At 42.3% G+C, this 19,797-nt stretch overlaps 1 protein-coding gene across 2 annotated transcripts in view; it reads right to left on the bottom strand.

The window, feature by feature from the left end:
- Positions 1-19,797, bottom strand: part of LOC118378592 (retinal-specific phospholipid-transporting ATPase ABCA4-like) — a 140,470-nt gene that overhangs the window by 83,561 nt on the left and 37,112 nt on the right. For both annotated transcript variants that reach the window (XM_052475962.1, XM_052475963.1), the window contains exons 14-19: positions 6,412-6,588; positions 5,555-5,678; positions 5,017-5,115; positions 3,663-3,884; positions 2,428-2,632; positions 1,249-1,341 (exon numbers count right to left, since the gene is read on the bottom strand). In XM_052475962.1, the coding sequence (XP_052331922.1) occupies positions 1,249-1,341; positions 2,428-2,632; positions 3,663-3,884; positions 5,017-5,115; positions 5,555-5,678; positions 6,412-6,588 (920 nt within the window). The remainder of the gene's footprint in view (positions 1-1,248; positions 1,342-2,427; positions 2,633-3,662; positions 3,885-5,016; positions 5,116-5,554; positions 5,679-6,411; positions 6,589-19,797) is intronic.

The following is a 19,797-nucleotide window of genomic DNA, read 5'->3' as shown; positions in this document are numbered from 1 at the left end:
ACCAGACTAATCACTCAAGACACTTATAGTCAGAGACCAGACTAAAGACACTTATAGTGGACAGAGACCAGACAAAGACCCCTCCTGGACAGAGACCAGACTAAAGACACTTATAGTGGACAGAGACCTGACTGACACTAAATGAGAACGTGTTCTCAGAGACCTGACTAAAGACACTTATAGTCAGAGACCAGACTAAAGACCTGGTAAAATAGTGGACAGAGACCAGATAAATTAAAAAGAACATTCATATACTGACTAAAGACAATATATGATTATAATATTCCAGACTAAAGACACTTATAGTGGACAGAGACCAGAGACACTTATAGTGGACAGAGACCAGACTAAAAGACACTTATAGTGGACAGAGACCAGACTAAAGACACTTATAGTGGACAGAGACCAGACTAAAGACACTTATAGTGGACAGAGACCAGACTAAAGACACTTATAGTGGACAGAGACCAGACTAAAGACACTTATAGTGGACAGAGACCAGACTAAAGACACTTATAGTGGACAGAGACCAGACTAAAGACACTTATAGTGGACAGAGACCAGACTAAAGACACTTATAGTGGACAGAGACCAGACTAAAGACACTTATAGTGGACAGAGACCAGACTAAAGACACTTATAGTGGACAGAGACCAGACTAAAGACACTTATTGAGACAGAGACCAGACTAAAGACACTTATAGTGGACAGAGACCTGACTAAAAACACTTATAGTGGACAGAGACCAGACTAAAGACACTTATTGAGACAGAGACCAGACTAAAGACACTTATAGTGGACAGAGACCAGACTAAAAACACTTATAGTGGACAGAGACCAGACTAAAGACACTTATAGAGACAGAGACCAGACTAAAGACACTTATAGAGACAGAGACCAGACTAAATACACTTATAGAGACAGAGACCAGACTAAAGACACTTATAGAGACAGAGACCAGACTAAAGACACTTATAGTGGACAGAGACCAGACTAAAGACACTTATAGAGACAGAGACCAGACTAAAGACACTTATAGTGGACAGAGACCAGACTAAAGACACTTATAGAGACAGAGACCAGACTAAAGACACTTATAGAGACAGAGACCAGACTAAAGACACTTATAGAGACAGAGACCAGACTAAAGACACTTATAGAAACACAGACCAGACTAAATACACTTATAGAGACAGAGACCAGACTAAAGACACTTATAGAGACAGAGACCAGACTAAAGACACTAACCTGAGTCTGGAATGTTGGAGAGGGTGGGTTCAGACCTTTGCCAATAGGAGGGCTGGAATGGGAAGTAGAATGGTCGTCCAATCCCATACTGACCTGGAGAGAGGAGGGAGGGGTTTATTATACAGTACTGTATCCATTTTAGTAAACAGCGACAGCGTGATACCGCTTCCAGGTGTCATGGAGTCCGAGTCTCCTTTGGCTAACACTAACCACTGCACCAATAAGGGTTAACTACGGCTCCAATAAGGGTTAACTACGGCTCCAAAAAGGGTTAACCACTACACCAATAAGGGTTAACCACGGCACCAATAAGGGTTAACTACGGCTCCAAAAAGGGTTAACCACGGCACCAATAAGGGTTAACCACGGAACCAATAAGGGTTAACTACGGCTCCAAAAAGGGTTAACCACTACACCAATAAGGGTTAACCACGGCACCAATAAGGGTTAACTACGGCTCCAATAAGGGTTAACTACGGCTCCATAAGGGTTAACCACTACACCAATAAGGGTTAACCACGGCACCAATAAGGGTTAACTACGGCTCCAATAAGGGTTAACTACGGCTTCAATAAGGGTTAACTACTGCCCCAATAAGGGTTAACTACGGCTCCAATAAGGGTTAACCACTGCACCAATAAGGGTTAACTACGGCTTCGATAAAGGTTAACTACGGCTCCAATAAGGGTTAACTACGGCTCCAATAAGGGTTAACTACGGCTCCAATAAGGGTTAACTACGGCTCCAATAAGGGTTAACTACGGCTCCAATAAGGGTTAACTACGGCTCCAATAAGGGTTAACTACGGCTCCAATAAGGGTTAACTACGGCTCCAATAAGGGTTAACTACGGCTCCAATAAGGGTTAACTACGGCTCCAATAAGGGTTAACTACGGCTCCAATAGGGGTTAACTACGGCTCCAATAAGGGTTAACTACGGCTCCAATAAGGGTTAACTACGGCTCAGATACGGGTTAACTCCGGCTCCAATAAGGTTTAACTACGGCTCAGATACGGGTTAGCCACTGCTTTCCAATTTAGGTGCTTTATCAGTGATCAAATCTGCTATTTTAAACCCATATACGGGTACAAGTGAAAAGGGCTACCCATTTTATGGCTTACTCTACAAACACACAGAAACACACAACCCCCAAAACACAACCCTGCACTCCCTCTAACCTGGGAAGACGTTGTCAAGGTACCATGCCAGGAAGCCATAGAGCACGGCGTCAAACATCATCATGCCTATGGAGGTGAAGAAGGAGTAGGCATCGCCCTCTAGTGGACTGGTGCCGATGTTGTCCCACTGCAGACCCAGGCCCTGCTCCTCATAACGAGACAGGTACTCCGTCCCAAAACCAAACGCTACTGGGGACAGCAGACTCTGAGGGAAAACACACAGGTACAGGCAGAAAATCACTCTATTGATCTATGTGTGAGGGTTGAGGGGATGTTATGTTATATACCAGACTGAGGGGATGTTATATTATATACCAGACTGAGGGGATGTTATATTATATACCAGACTGAGGGGATGTTATATTATATACCAGACTGAGGGGATGTTATATTATATACCAGACTGAGGGGATGTTATATTATATACCAGACTGAGGGGATGTTATATTATATACCAGACTGAGGGGATGTTATATTATATACCAGACTGAGGGTTGAGGGGATGTTATATTATATACCAGACTGAGGGGATGTTATATTATATACCAGACTGAGGGGATGTTATATTATATACCAGCCTGAGGGGATGTTATATTATATACCAGGCTGAGGGCTGAGGGGATGTTATATTATATACCAGACTGAGGGGATGTTATATTATATACCAGGCTGAGGGCTGAGGGATGTTATATTATATACCAGACTGAGGGCTGAGGGGATGTTATATTATATACCAGACTGAGGGGATGTTATATTATATACCAGACTGAGGGGATGTTATATTATATACCAGACTGAGGGGATGTTATATTATATACCAGACTGAGGGGATGTTATATTATATACCAGACTGAGGGGATGTTATATTATATACCAGACTGAGGGGATGTTATATTATATACCAGACTGAGGGGATGTTATATTATATACCAGACTGAGGGGATGTTATATTATATACCAGACTGAGGGGATGTTATATTATATACCAGACTGAGGGGATGTTATATTATATACCATACTGAGGGGATGTTATATTATATACCAGACTGAGGGGATGTTATATTATATACCATACTGAGGGGATGTTATATTATATACCAGACTGAGGGGATGTTATATTATATACCAGACTGAGGGGATGTTATATTATATACCAGACTGAGGGTTGAGGGGATGTTATGTTATGTTATATACCAAACTGAGGATTGGTATAGGGTTAGTGTTGGTCAAAGTACCGCTGTGATCTTGGCGTTCTTGGTGATGCGGTCCTGCCAGGCCACACAGAGGATGTGGGGCAGGTAGAGGGTGAAGTAGATGATACCACTGCACGCTGCAGCCAGGTTGGCCTTGTTGAAGAACACACTGAGAAGGAAACACTGCATGATGGTGGCCATGGTGAACGTCAGGAGGAACAGGAACACAACCAACGGGTTGGAGTAGTTCAACACCTTACCAGCCTGATGGAGAAATGGGGGGGTAACACAGTTAATACAATGTCAGTCCTTTCTTTATGCACTTCTAAAGACAGTCCACTTGATGGCGATACTGTATACCAAATCGAACTGCCAAACACCCTCTGGTTGAGAAGGACAACCCTCTCCATACACCCTCTGGTAGAGAAGGACAACACTCCATACACCCTCTGGTAGAGCAGGACAACACTCCATACACCCTCTGGTAGAGAAGGACAACACTCCATACACCCTCTGGTAGAGCAGGACAACACTCCATACACCCTCTGGTAGAGAAGGACAACCCTCTCCATACACCCTCTGGTAGAGAAGGACAACCCTCCATACACCCTCTGGTAGAGAAGGACAACCCTCTCCATACACCCTCTGGTAGAGAAGGACAACCCTCTCCATACACCCTCTGGTAGAGAAGGACAACCCTCCATACACCCTCTGGTAGAGAAGGACAACCCTCCATACACCCTCTGGTAGAGAAGGACAACCCTCCATACACCCTCTGGTAGAGCAGGGCAACACTCTCCATACACCCTCTGGTAGAGAAGGACAACCCTCTCCATACACCCTCTGGTAGAGAAGGACAACCCTCCATACACCCTCTGGTAGAGAAGGACAACCCTCCATACACCCTCTGGTAGAGAAGGACAACACTCTCCATACACCCTCTGGTAGAGAAGGACAACCCTCTCCATACACCCTCTGGTAGAGAAGGACAACCCTCCATACACCCTCTGGTAGAGAAGGACAACCCTCCATACACCCTCTGGTAGAGAAGGACAACCCTCTCCATACACCCTCTGGTAGAGAAGGACAACCCTCTCCATACACCCTCTGGTAGAGCAGGGCAACACTCTCCATACACCCTCTGGTAGAGAAGGACAACCCTCTCCATACACCCTCTGGTAGAGAAGGACAACACTCTCCCTTTCTGTTGTTTCCTTCCCCTCTTCCGTCTCGCCATAATAATGGCCGCCATCATCATAACCTGTCTATGAACCAAGTATACCTCCCTCTCTCTCCCTACCCTCATCCCCCTCTCCAATCCTCCTCCCCATGATGAAGCTGTCTATAAACCAGGTGTACCATCCCTCCTCTCCTCCCCTCCTCCCTCCATCCTCACCATAATAATCAGTGTGAGCAGGGCTGTGCTGGCGGTCATCATGATGAAGCTGTCTATAAACCAGGTGTACCAGATCACTCCGTTGGTCACTCCCATGGCCTGCAAGAACACAACAGAACAAAATAGAACACAGCAGAACAAAATAGAACACAGCAGAACAAAATAGAACACAACACAACAAAATAGAATACAACAGAACAAAATAGAACACAACAGAACAAAATAGAACACAACAGAACAAAATAGAATACAACAGAACAAAATAGAACACAACAGAACAAAATAGAACACAACAGAACAAAATAGAACACAACACAACAAAATAGAACACAACAGAACAAAATAGAACACAACACAACAAAATAGAACACAACACAACAAAATAGAACACAACACAACAAAATAGAACACAACACAATAGAACAGAACCAAATAAAATAGAGAACATTCATTGTCCATTAAAACATTTAATAAAATTGACTTTTGTCTTCAGTTCTCGTTTAAAACAATGAACATTGTCTTATTTTTATTTTTTTACCTTGAGTGTCTCTTTGAGGCGTAGCTCCTTCTCCAGAACGATGCTCTTCACCGTCATAGACACAGAGTAGATCCACGCTAGCACCATGAAGATAGGGAAGCACCGGTTCAGAGTCAACATGAAGCTAGAAGAGGAGAGAAGAGAGTAGGAGGAGAGGGAGAGAGAGAGAGAGAGAGACAGAGACAGAGAGAGAGAGAGAGAGAGAGAGAGAGAGAGAGAGAGAGGGGGAGAGAGAGAGAGAGAGAGGGAGAGAGAGAGAGAGAGAGAGAGAGAGAGAGAGAGAGAGACAGGGAGACACAGAGAGAGGGAGAGAGGGAGACACAGAGAGAGAGAGAGAGAGAGAGAGAGAGAGAGAGAGAGAGAGAGAGAGAGAGAGAGAGAGAGAGACAGAGACAGGGAGACAGAGAGAGAGAGACAGGGAGACACAGAGAGAGGAGGGAGGGGAGACAGAGAGAGAGAGAGAGAGAGAGAGAGAGAGAGAGAGAGAGAGAGAGAGAGAGAGAGAGAGAGAGAGAGAGAGAGAGACAGAGAGAGAGAGAGACAGGGAGACAGAGAGAGAGAGAGAGAAAATACCATCATGATTGTTATAAATATTAAAATCAGTGTTTTCTAGTTACAGTCAATCCTGGAGTACCAATGTGACTGCCCATGTTAGCTCTAACCCAGCACTAACTTACCTCCCAGAGGGCAAAGCTGGTTGAAATAACGTAATTACAACCTGCTTTCAACCAGATGATCAGCCAGCTTTACCTGTTGGGCTGATTGAACTAATCAACTCATCAGACAGTCCGTCAAACTGATCTGATTGGCCGTGAGACAGATTGGTGAGGTGACGGACATGTGTGTGGGCCACTCACAGGTCGTCTACATAGCAGGGGTATGGCATCTGTTGTACGTAGACTCCCAGGGGCCAGTCGTGTCCCGTCTGTATCTTCAGTATGCCATGCTCTACCATGTCCTGTAGATAGGCAAAGCCACCCCAGACATACCTCAGATCCTCCATAGGGTCTGCTCTGGGACCAGGGTCCCAATACCTAGGGAGGGAGGGAGGGAGGGAGGGGGGGGGAGAGAGGGAGGGAGGGACACAGAGAGAGAGAGAGAGAGAGGAGACAGAGAGACACAGAGAGAGAGAGAGAGAGAGAGAGAGAGAGAGAGAGAGAGACAGAGAGAGAGACAGAGAGACACAGAGAGAGAGACACAGAGAGGGAGAGACACAGAGAGGGAGAAAGAGAGACACAGAGAGAGAGAAAAAGAGACACAGAGAGGGAGAAAGAGAGACACAGAGAGAGAGAAAAAGAGACACAGAGAGGGAGAAAGAGAGACACAGAGAGGGAGAAAGAGAGACACAGAGAGGGAGAAAGAGAGACACAGAGAGAGAGACAAAGAGATAGAGGCTCTGGAGGATTAATCATTTGGTACAAATCCGGACTACAAAATCTAATTGTTCCCCTCAAAATTGGTAAATATCACATTTGGTTAAAACTGAGAAAAAGAACTTGTACTGACAGAAAAAGAAGAAACAAAGAGATCTTCTGTTGAATCTGACAATTAATCTTAGTGGTTGTACAGTCGTCTCAAATAAAACTGTGAAGGACCTTGGCGTTACTCTGGACCCTGATCTCTCTTTTGAAGAACATATCAAGACCATTTCGAGGACAACTTTTTCCATCTACGTAATATTGCAAAAATCAGAAACTTTCTGTCCAAAAATGATGCAGAAAAATTAATCCATGCTTTTGTCACTTCTAGGTTAGACTACTGCAATGCTCTACTTTCCGGCTACCGGATAAAGCACTAAATAAACTTCAGTTAGTGCTAAATACGGCTGCTAGAATCCTGACTAGAACCAAAAAATTTGATCATATTACTCCAGTGCTAGCCTCTCTACACTGGCTTCCTGTCAAAGCAAGGGCTGATTTTAAGGTTTTACTGCTAACCTACAAAGCATTACATGGGCTTGCTCCTACCTATCTCTCTGATTTGGTCCTGCCGTACATACCTACACGTACGCTACGGTCACAAGACGCAGGCCTCTAATTGTCCCTAGAATTTCTAAGCAAACAGCTGGAGGCAGGGCTTTCTCCTATAGAGCTCCATTTTTATGGAACGGTCTGCCTACCCATGTCAGAGAAGCAAACTCGGTCTCAACCTTTAAGTCTTTACTGAAGACTCATCTATTCAGTGGGTCATATGATTGAGTGTAGTCTGGCCCAGGAGTGGGAGGGTGAACGGAAAGGCTCTGGAGCAACGAACCGCCCTTGCTGTCTCTGCCTGGCCGGTTCCCCTCTTTCCACTGGGATTCTCTGCCTCTAACCCTATTACAGGGGCTGAGTCACTGGCTTACTGGGGCTCTCTCATGCCGTCCCTGCAGGGGGTGCGTCACCTGAGTGGGTTGATTCACTGTTGTGGTCATCCTGTCTGGGTTGGTGCCCCCCACCCACTTGGGCTGTGCCGTGGCGGAGACCTTTGTGGGCTATACTCAGCCTTGTCTCAGGATGGTAAGTTGGTGGTTGAAGATATCCCTCTAGTGGTGTGGGGGCTGTGCTTTGGCAAAGTGGGTGGGGTTATATCCTTCCTGTTTGGCCCTGTCCGGGGTGTCCTCGGATGGGGCCACAGTGTCTCCTGACCCCTCCTGTCTCAGCCTCCAGTATTTATGCTGCAGTAGTTTATGTGTCGGGGGGCTAGGGTCTGTCTGTTATATCTGGAGTACTTCTCCTGTCCTATTCGGTGTCCTGTGTGAATCTAAGTATGCTCTCTCTAATTCTCTCCTTCTTTCTTTCTTTCTCTCTCGGACCTGGCCCTAGGACCATGCCCCAGGACTACCTGACATGATGACTCCTTGCTGTCCCCGGTCCACCTGGCCATGCTGCTGCTCCAGTTTCAACTGACCTGAGCCTGGACCATGCCCCAGGACTACCTGACATGATGACTGCTTGCTGTCCCCAGTCCACCTGGCCATGCTGCTGCTCCAGTTTCAACTGACCTGAGCCCTAGGACCATGCCCCAGGACTACCTGACATGATGACTCCTTGCTGTCCCCAGTCCACCTGGCCATGCTGCTGCTCCAGTTTCAACTGTTCTGCCTTACTATTATTCAACCATGCTGGTCATTTATGAACATTTGAACATCTTGGCCATGTTCTGTTATAATCTCCACCCAGCACAGCCAGAAGAGGATGGGCCACCCCACATATGCTCTCTCTAATTCTCTCTTTCTTTCTCTCTCTCGGAGGACCTGAGCCCTAGGACCGTGCCCCAGGACTACCTGACATGATGACTCCTTGCTGTCCCCGGTCCACTTGACTGTGCTGCTGCTCCAGTTTCAACTGTTCTGCCTTGTTATTATTCGACCATGCTGGTCATTTATGAACATTTGAACATCTTGGCCATGTTCTGTTATAATCTCCACCCGGCACAGCCAGAAGAGGACTGGCCACCCCACATAGCCTGGTTCCTCTCTAGGTTTCTTCCTAGGTTTTGGCCTTTCTAGGGAGTTTTTCCTAGCCACCATGCTTCTACACCTGCATTGCTTGCTGTTTGGGGTTTTAGGCTGGGTTTCTGTACAGCACTTTGAGATATCAGCTGATGTACGAAGGGCTATATAAATACATTTGGATTTGATTTGATTTGATGTATTACAGGCCATACTGTCTCTAACTGTCTTCATCTCCCCATAGAAACAACAGGGACAGATGTATTACAGGCCATACTGTCTCTAACTGTCTTCATCTCCCCCATAGAAACAACAGGGACAGATGTATTACAGGCCATACTGTCTCTAACTGTCTTCATCTCCCCATAGAAACAACAGGGACAGATGTATTACAGGCCATACTGTCTCTAACTGTCTTCATCTCCCCCATAGAAACAACAGGGACAGATGTATTACAGGCCATACTGTCTCTAACTGTCTTCATCTCCCCCATAGAAACAACAGGGACAGCTTTATTACAGGCCATACTGTCTCTAACTGTCTTCATCTCCACCATAGAAACAACAGGGACAGATGTATTACAGGCCATACTGTCTCTAACTGTCTTCATCTCCCCATAGAAACAACAGTGACAGACCACATGAGGGGACAGCTCAGGCCATACTGTCTCTAACTGTCTTCATCTCCACCATAGAAACAACAGGGACAGATGTATTACAGGCCATACTGTCTCCAACTGTCTTCATCTCCACCATAGAAACAACAGGGACAGATGTATTACAGGCCATACTGTCTCTAACTGTCTTCATCTCCACCATAGAAACAACAGTGACAGACCACATGCAGCTTTATTACAGGCCATACTGTCTCTAACTGTCTTCATCTCCACCATAGAAACAACAGGGACAGACAGGCCATACTGTCTCCAACTGTCTTCATCTCCACCATAGAAACAACAGGGACAGATGTATTACAGGCCATACTGTCTCCAACTGTCTTCATCTCCACCATAGAAACAACAGGGACAGATGTATTACAGGCCATACTGTCTCTAACTGTCTTCATCTCCCCATAGAAACAACAGTGACAGACCACATGAGGGGACAGCTTTATTACAGGCCATACTGTCTCTAACTGTCTTCATCTCCCCATAGAAACAACAGGGACAGATGTATTACAGGCCATAGTGTCTCTAACTGTCTTCATCTCCCCCATAGAAACAACAGGGACAGATTTATTACAGGCCATACTGTCTCTAACTGTCTTCATCTCCCCCATAGAAACAACAGGGACAGATGTATTACAGGCCATACTGTCTCTAACTGTCTTCATCTCCCCCATAGAAACAACAGGGACAGATGTATTACAGGCCATACTGTCTCTAACTGTCTTCATCTCCCCCATAGAAACAACAGGGACAGATGTATTACAGGCCATACTGTCTCTAACTGTCTTCATCTCCCCCATAGAAACAACAGGACAGATGTATTACAGGCCATAGTGTCTCTAACTGTCTTCATCTCCCCCATAGAAACAACAGTGACAGATGTATTACAGGCCATAGTGTCTCTAACTGTCTTCATCTCCCCCATAGAAACAACAGTGACAGATGTATTACAGGCCATACTGTCTCTAACTGTCTTCATCTCCCCCATAGAAACAACAGGACAGCTGTATTACAGGCCATACTGTCTCTAACTGTCTTCATCTCCACCATAGAAACAACAGTGACAGATGTATTACAGGCCATACTGTCTCTAACTGTCTTCATCTCCACCATAGAAACAACAGGGACAGATGTATTACAGGCCATACTGTCTCTAACTGTCTTCATCTCCACCATAGAAACAACAGGGACAGCTGTATTACAGGCCATACTGTCTCTAACTGTCTTCATCTCCCCATAGAAACAACAGTGACAGCTGTATTACAGGCCATACTGTCTCTAACTGTCTTCATCTCCACCATAGAAACAACAGTGACAGCTGTATTACAGGCCATACTGTCTCTAACTGTCTTCATCTCCACCATAGAAACAACAGTGACAGCTGTATTACAGGCCATACTGTCTCTAACTGTCTTCATCTCCACCATAGAAACAACAGTGACAGCTGTATTACAGGCCATACTGTCTCTAACTGTCTTCATCTCCACCATAGAAACAACAGGGACAGATGTATTACAGGCCATACTGTCTCCAACTGTCTTCATCTCCACCATAGAAACAACAGGGACAGCTGTATTACAGGCCATACTGTCTCTAACTGTCTTCATCTCCACCATAGAAACAACAGTGACAGCTGTATTACAGGCCATACTGTCTCTAACTGTCTTCATCTCCACCATAGAAACAACAGTGACAGATGTATTACAGGCCATAGTGTCTCTAACTGTCTTCATCTCCCCCATAGAAACAACAGTGACAGATGTATTACAGGCCATAGTGTCTCTAACTGTCTTCATCTCCCCCATAGAAACAACAGTGACAGATTTATTACAGGCCATACTGTCTCTAACTGTCTTCATCTCCCCATAGAAACAACAGTGACAGATGTATTACAGGCCATACTGTCTCTAACTGTCTTCATCTCCACCATAGAAACAACAGGGACAGATGTATTACAGGCCATACTGTCTCTAACTGTCTTCATCTCCCCATAGAAACAACAGGGACAGATGTATTACAGACCATAGTGTCTCTAACTGTCTTCATCTCCCCCATAGAAACAACAGGGACAGATGTATTACAGGCCATACTGTCTCTAACTGTCTTCATCTCCCCATAGAAACAACAGGGACAGATGTATTACAGGCCATACTGTCTCTAACTGTCTTCATCTCCACCATAGAAACAACAGGGACAGATGTATTACAGGCCATACTGTCTCCAACTGTCTTCATCTCCACCATAGAAACAACAGTGACAGATGTATTACAGGCCATACTGTCTCCAACTGTCTTCATCTCCACCATAGAAACAACAGGGACAGATGTATTACAGGCCATACTGTCTCTAACTGTCTTCATCTCCACCATAGAAACAACAGGGACAGATGTATTACAGGCCATAGTGTCTCTAACTGTCTTCATCTCCACCATAGAAACAACAGGGACAGCTGTATTACAGGCCATAGTGTCTCTAACTGTCTTCATCTCCACCATAGAAACAACAGGGACAGATGTATTACAGGCCATACTGTCTCTAACTGTCTTCATCTCCACCATTGAAACAAAAGCACCGTCAACAACAACGGAAGGGATCTGTTGCTCTGCATAAGAGCGTCTGCTAAATGACTTAAATGTAAATGTAAATGTTGTAGAAGCCCGGGTCTGTACTTTGTCAATGGTAGGTTACGGGGGACTCTTTGGGGAGATTCACCTACTGCTCACCTCTTGGCCACAGTACAGTAGACTATATGATCACAGACATTGACCCTTTCTCTCTCAGCTCCTTCACTGTCAAGCCACTAACACCTCTGTCTGATCACAGGCAAATGACGTTGTTCCTCAAAAGAACAGACATGGAAACAACCAGACATTCACAGCCCAGTGAGTACTGTACAACATCAGACATTCACAGCCCAGTCAGCTGTACAACATCAGACATTCACAGCCCTGTGAGCTGTACAACATCAGACATTCATACAGATGGGCCCAAAACACCACAGAAGAAAAGCAGAAAACAACCTGGAACCAAGATATCCAGACACTCTCAGATAACTTTCTGGAGACCACATTCACTCACAGTGAAGAAGGCATCAATCTGGCAGAACAAAACATCAACTATATAATTCAGACAAACGGCAAAAGAAGCACAATTGAAATTGATAAAAAAATTAACGTAAAAAAGATCACAGATGACAACTGGTTTGATGCAGATTGTAAAATTATAAAGGAATAAACTTAGAACACTATCCAACCAAAAGCACAGAGACCCAAATAAATGGTGAACTACGCCTTCATTACTGTGAGACTTTAAAACTCTATAAAACGTAACACTCAGAACCAAAAAGCACAGAGACCCAAATAAATGGTGAACTACACCTTCATTACTGTGAGACTTTAAAACTCTATAAAACGTAACACTCAGAACCAAACAGCACAGAGACCCAAATAATGGTGAACTACACCTTCATTACTGTGAGACTTTAAAACTCTATAAAATGTAACACTCAGAACCATAAAGCACAGAGACCCAAATAATGGTGAACTACACCTTCATTACTGTGAGACTTTAAAACTCTATAAAACGTAACACTCAGAACCAAACAGCACAGAGACCCAAATAATGGTGAACTACGCCTTCATTACTGTGAGACTTTAAAACTCTATAAAATGTAACACTCAGAACCAAAAAGCACAGAGACCCAAATAAATGGTGAACTACACCTTCATTACTGTGAGACTTTAAAACTCTATAAAACGTAACACTCAGAACCAAACATCACATTACAACAGGAAGCAGCTGACACTAATTGAGGAGTCCATAAACACACACAACTTCTAAACGAAAATCTAAACAAGAGGAATTAGTGATACAAAATGGTGACATATGGACAACCCATTTTAAAACGCTCTACAGCACTGTTCAAATTTACACAAACGCAGAACAACGCCAAATTCATGAGCAGTTGAATGGATTAGAAAAAGCTATAAAGGACAATCAACATCCACTGGACTCCCCCGTTACTGACCAGGAGCTCAATAAGAAACTAAACTATTACTGACCAGGAGCTCTATAAGAAACTAAACTATTACTGACCAGGAGCTCTATAAGAAACTAAACTATTACTGACCAGGAGCTCTATAAGAAACTAAACTATTACTGACCAGGAGCTCTATAGGAAACTAAACTATTACTGACCAGGAGCTCTATAAGAAACTAAACTATTACTGACCAGGAGCTCTATAGGAAACTAAACTATTACTGACCAGGAGCTCTATAGGAAACTAAACTATTACTGACCAGGAGCTCTATAGGAAACTAAACTATTACTGACCAGGAGCTCTATAGGAAACTAAACTATTACTGACCAGGAGCTCTATAGGAAACTAAACTATTACTGACCAGGAGCTCTATAGGAAACTAAACTATTACTGACCAGGAGCTCTATAAGAAACTAAACTATTACTGACCAGGAGCTCTATAGGAAACTAAACTATTACTGACCAGGAGCTCTATAGGAAACTAAACTATTACTGACCAGGAGCTCTATAAGAAACTAAACTATTACTGACCAGGAGCTCTATAGGAAACTAAACTATTACTGACCAGGAGCTCTATAAGAAACTAAACTATTACTGACCAGGAGCTCTATAGGAAACTAAACTATTACTGACCAGGAGCTCTATAGGAAACTAAACTATTACTGACCAGGAGCTCTATAAGAAACTAAACTATTACTGACCAGGAGCTCTATAAGAAACTAAACTATTACTGACCAGGAGCTCTATAAGAAACTAAACTATTACTGACCAGGAGCTCTATAAGAAACTAAACTATTACTGACCAGGAGCTCTATAAGAAACTAAACTATTACTGACCAGGAGCTCTATAAGAAACTAAACTATTACTGACCAGGAGCTCTATAGGAAACTAAACTATTACTGACCAGGAGCTCTATAGGAAACTAAACTATTACTGACCAGGAGCTCTATAAGAAACTAAACTATTACTGACCAGGAGCTCTATAGGAAACTAAACTATTACTGACCAGGAGCTCTATAAGAAACTAAACTATTACTGACCAGGAGCTCTATAAGAAACTAAACTATTACTGACCAGGAGCTCTATATGAAACTAAACTATTACTGACCAGGAGCTCTATAAGAAACTAAACTATTACTGACCAGGAGCTCTATAAGAAACTAAACTATTACTGACCAGGAGCTCTATAAGAAACTAAACTATTACTGACCAGGAGCTCTATAAGAAACTAAACTATTACTGACCAGGAGCTCTATAAGAAACTAAACTATTACTGACCAGGAGCTCTATAAGAAACTAAACTATTACTGACCAGGAGCTCTATAAGAAACTAAACTATTACTGACCAGGAGCTCTATAAGAAACTAAACTATTACTGACCAGGAGCTCTATAGGAAACTAAACTATTACTGACCAGGAGCTCTATAAGAAACTAAACTATTACTGACCAGGAGCTCTATAAGAAACTAAACTATTACTGACCAGGAGCTCTATAAGAAACTAAACTATTACTGACCAGGAGCTCTATAAGAAACTAAACTATTACTGACCAGGAGCTCTATAAGAAACTAAACTATTACTGACCAGGAGCTCTATAAGAAACTAAACTATTACTGACCAGGAGCTCTATAGGAAACTAAACTATTACTGACCAGGAGCTCTATAGGAAACTAAACTATTACTGACCAGGAGCTCTATAAGAAACTAAACTATTACTGACCAGGAGCTCTATAGGAAACTAAACTATTACTGACCAGGAGCTCTATAAGAAACTAAACTATTACTGACCAGGAGCTCTATAAGAAACTAAACTATTACTGACCAGGAGCTCTATATGAAACTAAACTATTACTGACCAGGAGCTCTATAAGAAACTAAACTATTACTGACCAGGAGCTCTATAAGAAACTAAACTATTACTGACCAGGAGCTCTATAAGAAACTAAACTATTACTGACCAGGAGCTCTATAAGAAACTAAACTATTACTGACCAGGAGCTCTATAAGCAACTAAACTATTACTGACCAGGAGCTCTATAAGAAACTAAACTATTACTGACCAGGAGCTCTATAAGAAACTAAACTATTACTGACCAGGAGCTCTATAAGAAACTAAACTATTACTGACCAGGAGCTCTATAAGAAACTAAACTATTACTGACCAGGAGCTCTATAGGAAACTAAACTATTACTGACCAGGAGCTCTATAAGAAACTAAACTATTACTGACCAGGAGCTCTATAGGAAACTAAACTATTACTGACCAGGAGCTCTATAAGAAACTAAACTATTACTGACCAGGAGCTCTATAAGAAACTAAACTATTACTGACCAGGAGCTCTATAGGAAACTAAACTATTACTGACCAGGAGCTCTATAAGAAACTAAACTATTACTGACCAGGAGCTCTATAAGAAACTAAACTATTACTGACCAGGAGCTCTATAAGAAACTAAACTATTACTGACCAGGAGCTCTATAAGAAACTAAACTATTACTGACCAGGAGCTCTATAGGAAACTAAACTATTACTGACCAGGAGCTCTATAGGAAACTAAACTATTACTGACCAGGAGCTCTATAGGAAACTAAACTATTACTGACCAGGAGCTCTATAAGAAACTAAACTATTACTGACCAGGAGCTCTATAGGAAACTAAACTATTACTGACCAGGAGCTCTATAGGAAACTAAACTATTACTGACCAGGAGCTCTATAGGAAACTAAACTATTACTGACCAGGAGCTCTATAGGAAACTAAACTATTACTGACCAGGAGCTCTATAGGAAACTAAACTATTACTGACCAGGAGCTCTATAGGAAACTAAACTATTACTGACCAGGAGCTCTATAAGAAACTAAACTATTACTGACCAGGAGCTCTATAGGAAACTAAACTATTACTGACCAGGAGCTCTATAGGAAACTAAACTATTACTGACCAGGAGCTCTATAGGAAACTAAACTATTACTGACCAGGAGCTCTATAGGAAACTAAACTATTACTGACCAGGAGCTCTATAAGAAACTAAACTATTACTGACTAGGAGCTCTATAGGAAACTAAACTATTACTGACCAGGAGCTCTATAGGAAACTAAACTATTACTGACCAGGAGCTCTATAGGAAACTAAACTATTACTGACCAGGAGCTCTATAGGAAACTAAACTATTACTGACCAGGAGCTCTATAAGAAACTAAACTATTACTGACCAGGAGCTCTATAGGAAACTAAACTATTACTGACCAGGAGCTCTATAGGAAACTAAACTATTACTGACCAGGAGCTCTATAGGAAACTAAACTATTACTGACCAGGAGCTCTTTAAGAAACTTCAGGCTCTCAAATTTAAAAAGGCATGCAGACCTGATGGCATCCTAAATTAGATGCTCAAACTCACTTGTGCAAAATTTAAATTGGCTATATAAAAACGGTTTAATTTGATCCTGAGTGTAAGTTATTTCCCTGACATCTGGAATCAAGGACTCATAACCCCAATCTTTAAGAACGGAGACAAATTTGACCCTAACAATTACAGAGGCATTTGTGTGAACAGTAACCTGGGGAAGGTTGTCTACATTATTATAAATGTAAGAGTTATACACTTCCTTAATAAGCACAATGTCAAATTGGATATATACCAAACATCGCACAACTGATCATATTTACACCCTACACACCCTGATAGATAAACATATCCACCAAAATAAATGCTTGCTTTATCGACTTCCAAAAGCATTTGATTCTATTTGGCATACAGGACTGTTCTACAAAGTTATTGAAAGTGGTGTAGGGGTAAAACATAGGACATAGTTAAATCAACATATACTGGCAATATGTGCAGCATTAAAATTGGCAAGAAATTTGCATCAACGAATTGGCCACTATTCTAGAAAAATCCTCAGCCCCTGGTGTTAGTCTCCACAATTCAGAGGTTAAATGCCTACTCTTCTCAGATGACCTATGCCTGCTGTCACCCACAGCACATGGCCTACAGCAGAGCCTGGACCTGCTAGAGCAGTACTGCCAGACCTGGGCCCTGGCAGTAAACCCCCACAGCACATGGCCTACAGCAGAGCCTGGACCTGCTAGAGCAGTACTGCCAGACCTGGGCCCTGGCAGTAAACCCCAAAAATAATAAAATAATGATTTTCCAGCAAAGATCCAGATCTCAGGGAATTTGACCAAAGTTCTTAATTGGTACAAAATATATAGAGTACTGCACACACAACAATTACTTAGGTTTAACAATAAGCTCAACTGGACACCTTAATGAGGCAGTGAATGAGCTGAGAGAGAAAGCATGCCGGGCATTCTACGCCATTAAAAAGCTCATTCGAATTGAAACACAGAGAGAGACACAGAGAGAGAGAGAGAGAGAGAGAGAGAGAGAGAGAGAGAGAGAGAGAGAGAGAGAGAGAGAGAGAGAGAGAGAGAGAGAGAGAGAGAGAGAGAGACAGAGAGAGAGACAGAGACAGGGAGAGAGAGAGAGAGAGAGAGAGAGAGAGAGAGAGAGAGAGAGAGAGAGAGAGAGAGAGAGAGAGAGATGATATATGGAATGGAAGCTCTACCTACCTGTCTACACACAGATTCACTCCTCATTACTTAACCGTCACAGTTTATTTACGCCTGCGGGGCATTTCCAGTCAAGACATAAATCTCGGTCAATCCTCCTGCTAGCTACTCAATCTGATTATTCAATTGTAGAGGATTATCTACCAGTCTGCCTGCCTGCCTATCTGCCTGAATACCTATCTGCCTGAATATCTATCTATCTGCCTGCCTGCCTGCCTGCCTGCCTGCCTGCCTGTCTGCCTGCCTGCCTGTCTGCCTGCCTGTCTGTCTGCCTATCTATCTATCTATCTATCTATCTATCTATCTGTAGCTCAGTTGGTAGAGCATGGCGCTTGTAACGCCAGGGTAGTGGGTTCGATCCCGGGACCACCCATACGTAGAATGTATGCACACATGAGACTGTAAGTCGCTTTGGATAAAAGCGTCTGCTAAATGGCATATATTATTATTATTATTATATCTATCTATCTATCTATCTATCTATCTATCTATCGTACATTGTTCTGGAATTGGTTTAAACTGTATAGTATTCTGGAATTGGTTTAAACTTTACAGTATTCTGGAATTGGTTTAAACTGTACAGTATTCTGTAATTGGTTTAAACTATATAGTATTCTGGAATTGGTTTAAACTTTACAGTATTCTGGAATTGGTTTAAACTGTATAGTATTCTGGAATTGGTTTAAACTGTACAGTATTCTGGAATTGGTTTAAACTGTATAGTATTCTGGAATTGGTTTAAACTGTATAGTATTCTGGAATTGGTTTAAACTTTACAGTATTCTGGAATTGGTTTAAACTGTACAGTATTCTGGAATTGGTTTAATAAACTGTACAGTATTCTGGAATTGGTTTAAACTGTACAGTATTCTGGAATTGGTTTAATAAACTGTACAGTATTCTGGAATTGGTTTAAACTGTACAGTATTCTGGAATTGGTTTAAACTGTACAGTATTCTGGAATTGGTTTAAACTTTACAGTATTCTGGAATTGGTTTAAACTTTACAGTATTCTGGAATTGGTTTAAACTTTACAGTATTCTGGAATTGGTTTAAACTGTATAGTATTCTGGAATTGGTTTAAACTTTACAGTATTCTGGAATTGGTTTAAACTGTACAGTATTCTGTAATTGGTTTAAACTGTACAGTATTCTGGAATTGGTTTAAACTGTATAGTATTCTGGAATTGGTTTAAACTGTATAGTATTCTGGAATTGGTTTAAACTTTACAGTATTCTGGAATTGGTTTAAACTGTACAGTATTCTGGAATTGGTTTAATAAACTGTACAGTATTCTGGAATTGGTTTAAACTGTACAGTATTCTGGAATTGGTTTAATAAACTGTACAGTATTCTGGAATTGGTTTAAACTGTACAGTATTCTGGAATTGGTTTAATAAACTGTACAGTATTCTGGAATTGGTTTAAACTGTACAGTATTCTGGAATTGGTTTAATAAACTGTACAGTATTCTGGAATTGGTTTAAACTGTACAGTATTCTGGAATTGGTTTAATAAACTG

The sequence above is a fragment of the Oncorhynchus keta genome, chromosome 23, assembly GCF_023373465.1.
Source record: "Oncorhynchus keta strain PuntledgeMale-10-30-2019 chromosome 23, Oket_V2, whole genome shotgun sequence".
In the NCBI taxonomy this organism is placed as follows: Eukaryota; Metazoa; Chordata; class Actinopteri; order Salmoniformes; family Salmonidae; genus Oncorhynchus; species Oncorhynchus keta.
This window is presented reverse-complemented; position numbering and strand designations above follow the sequence as displayed.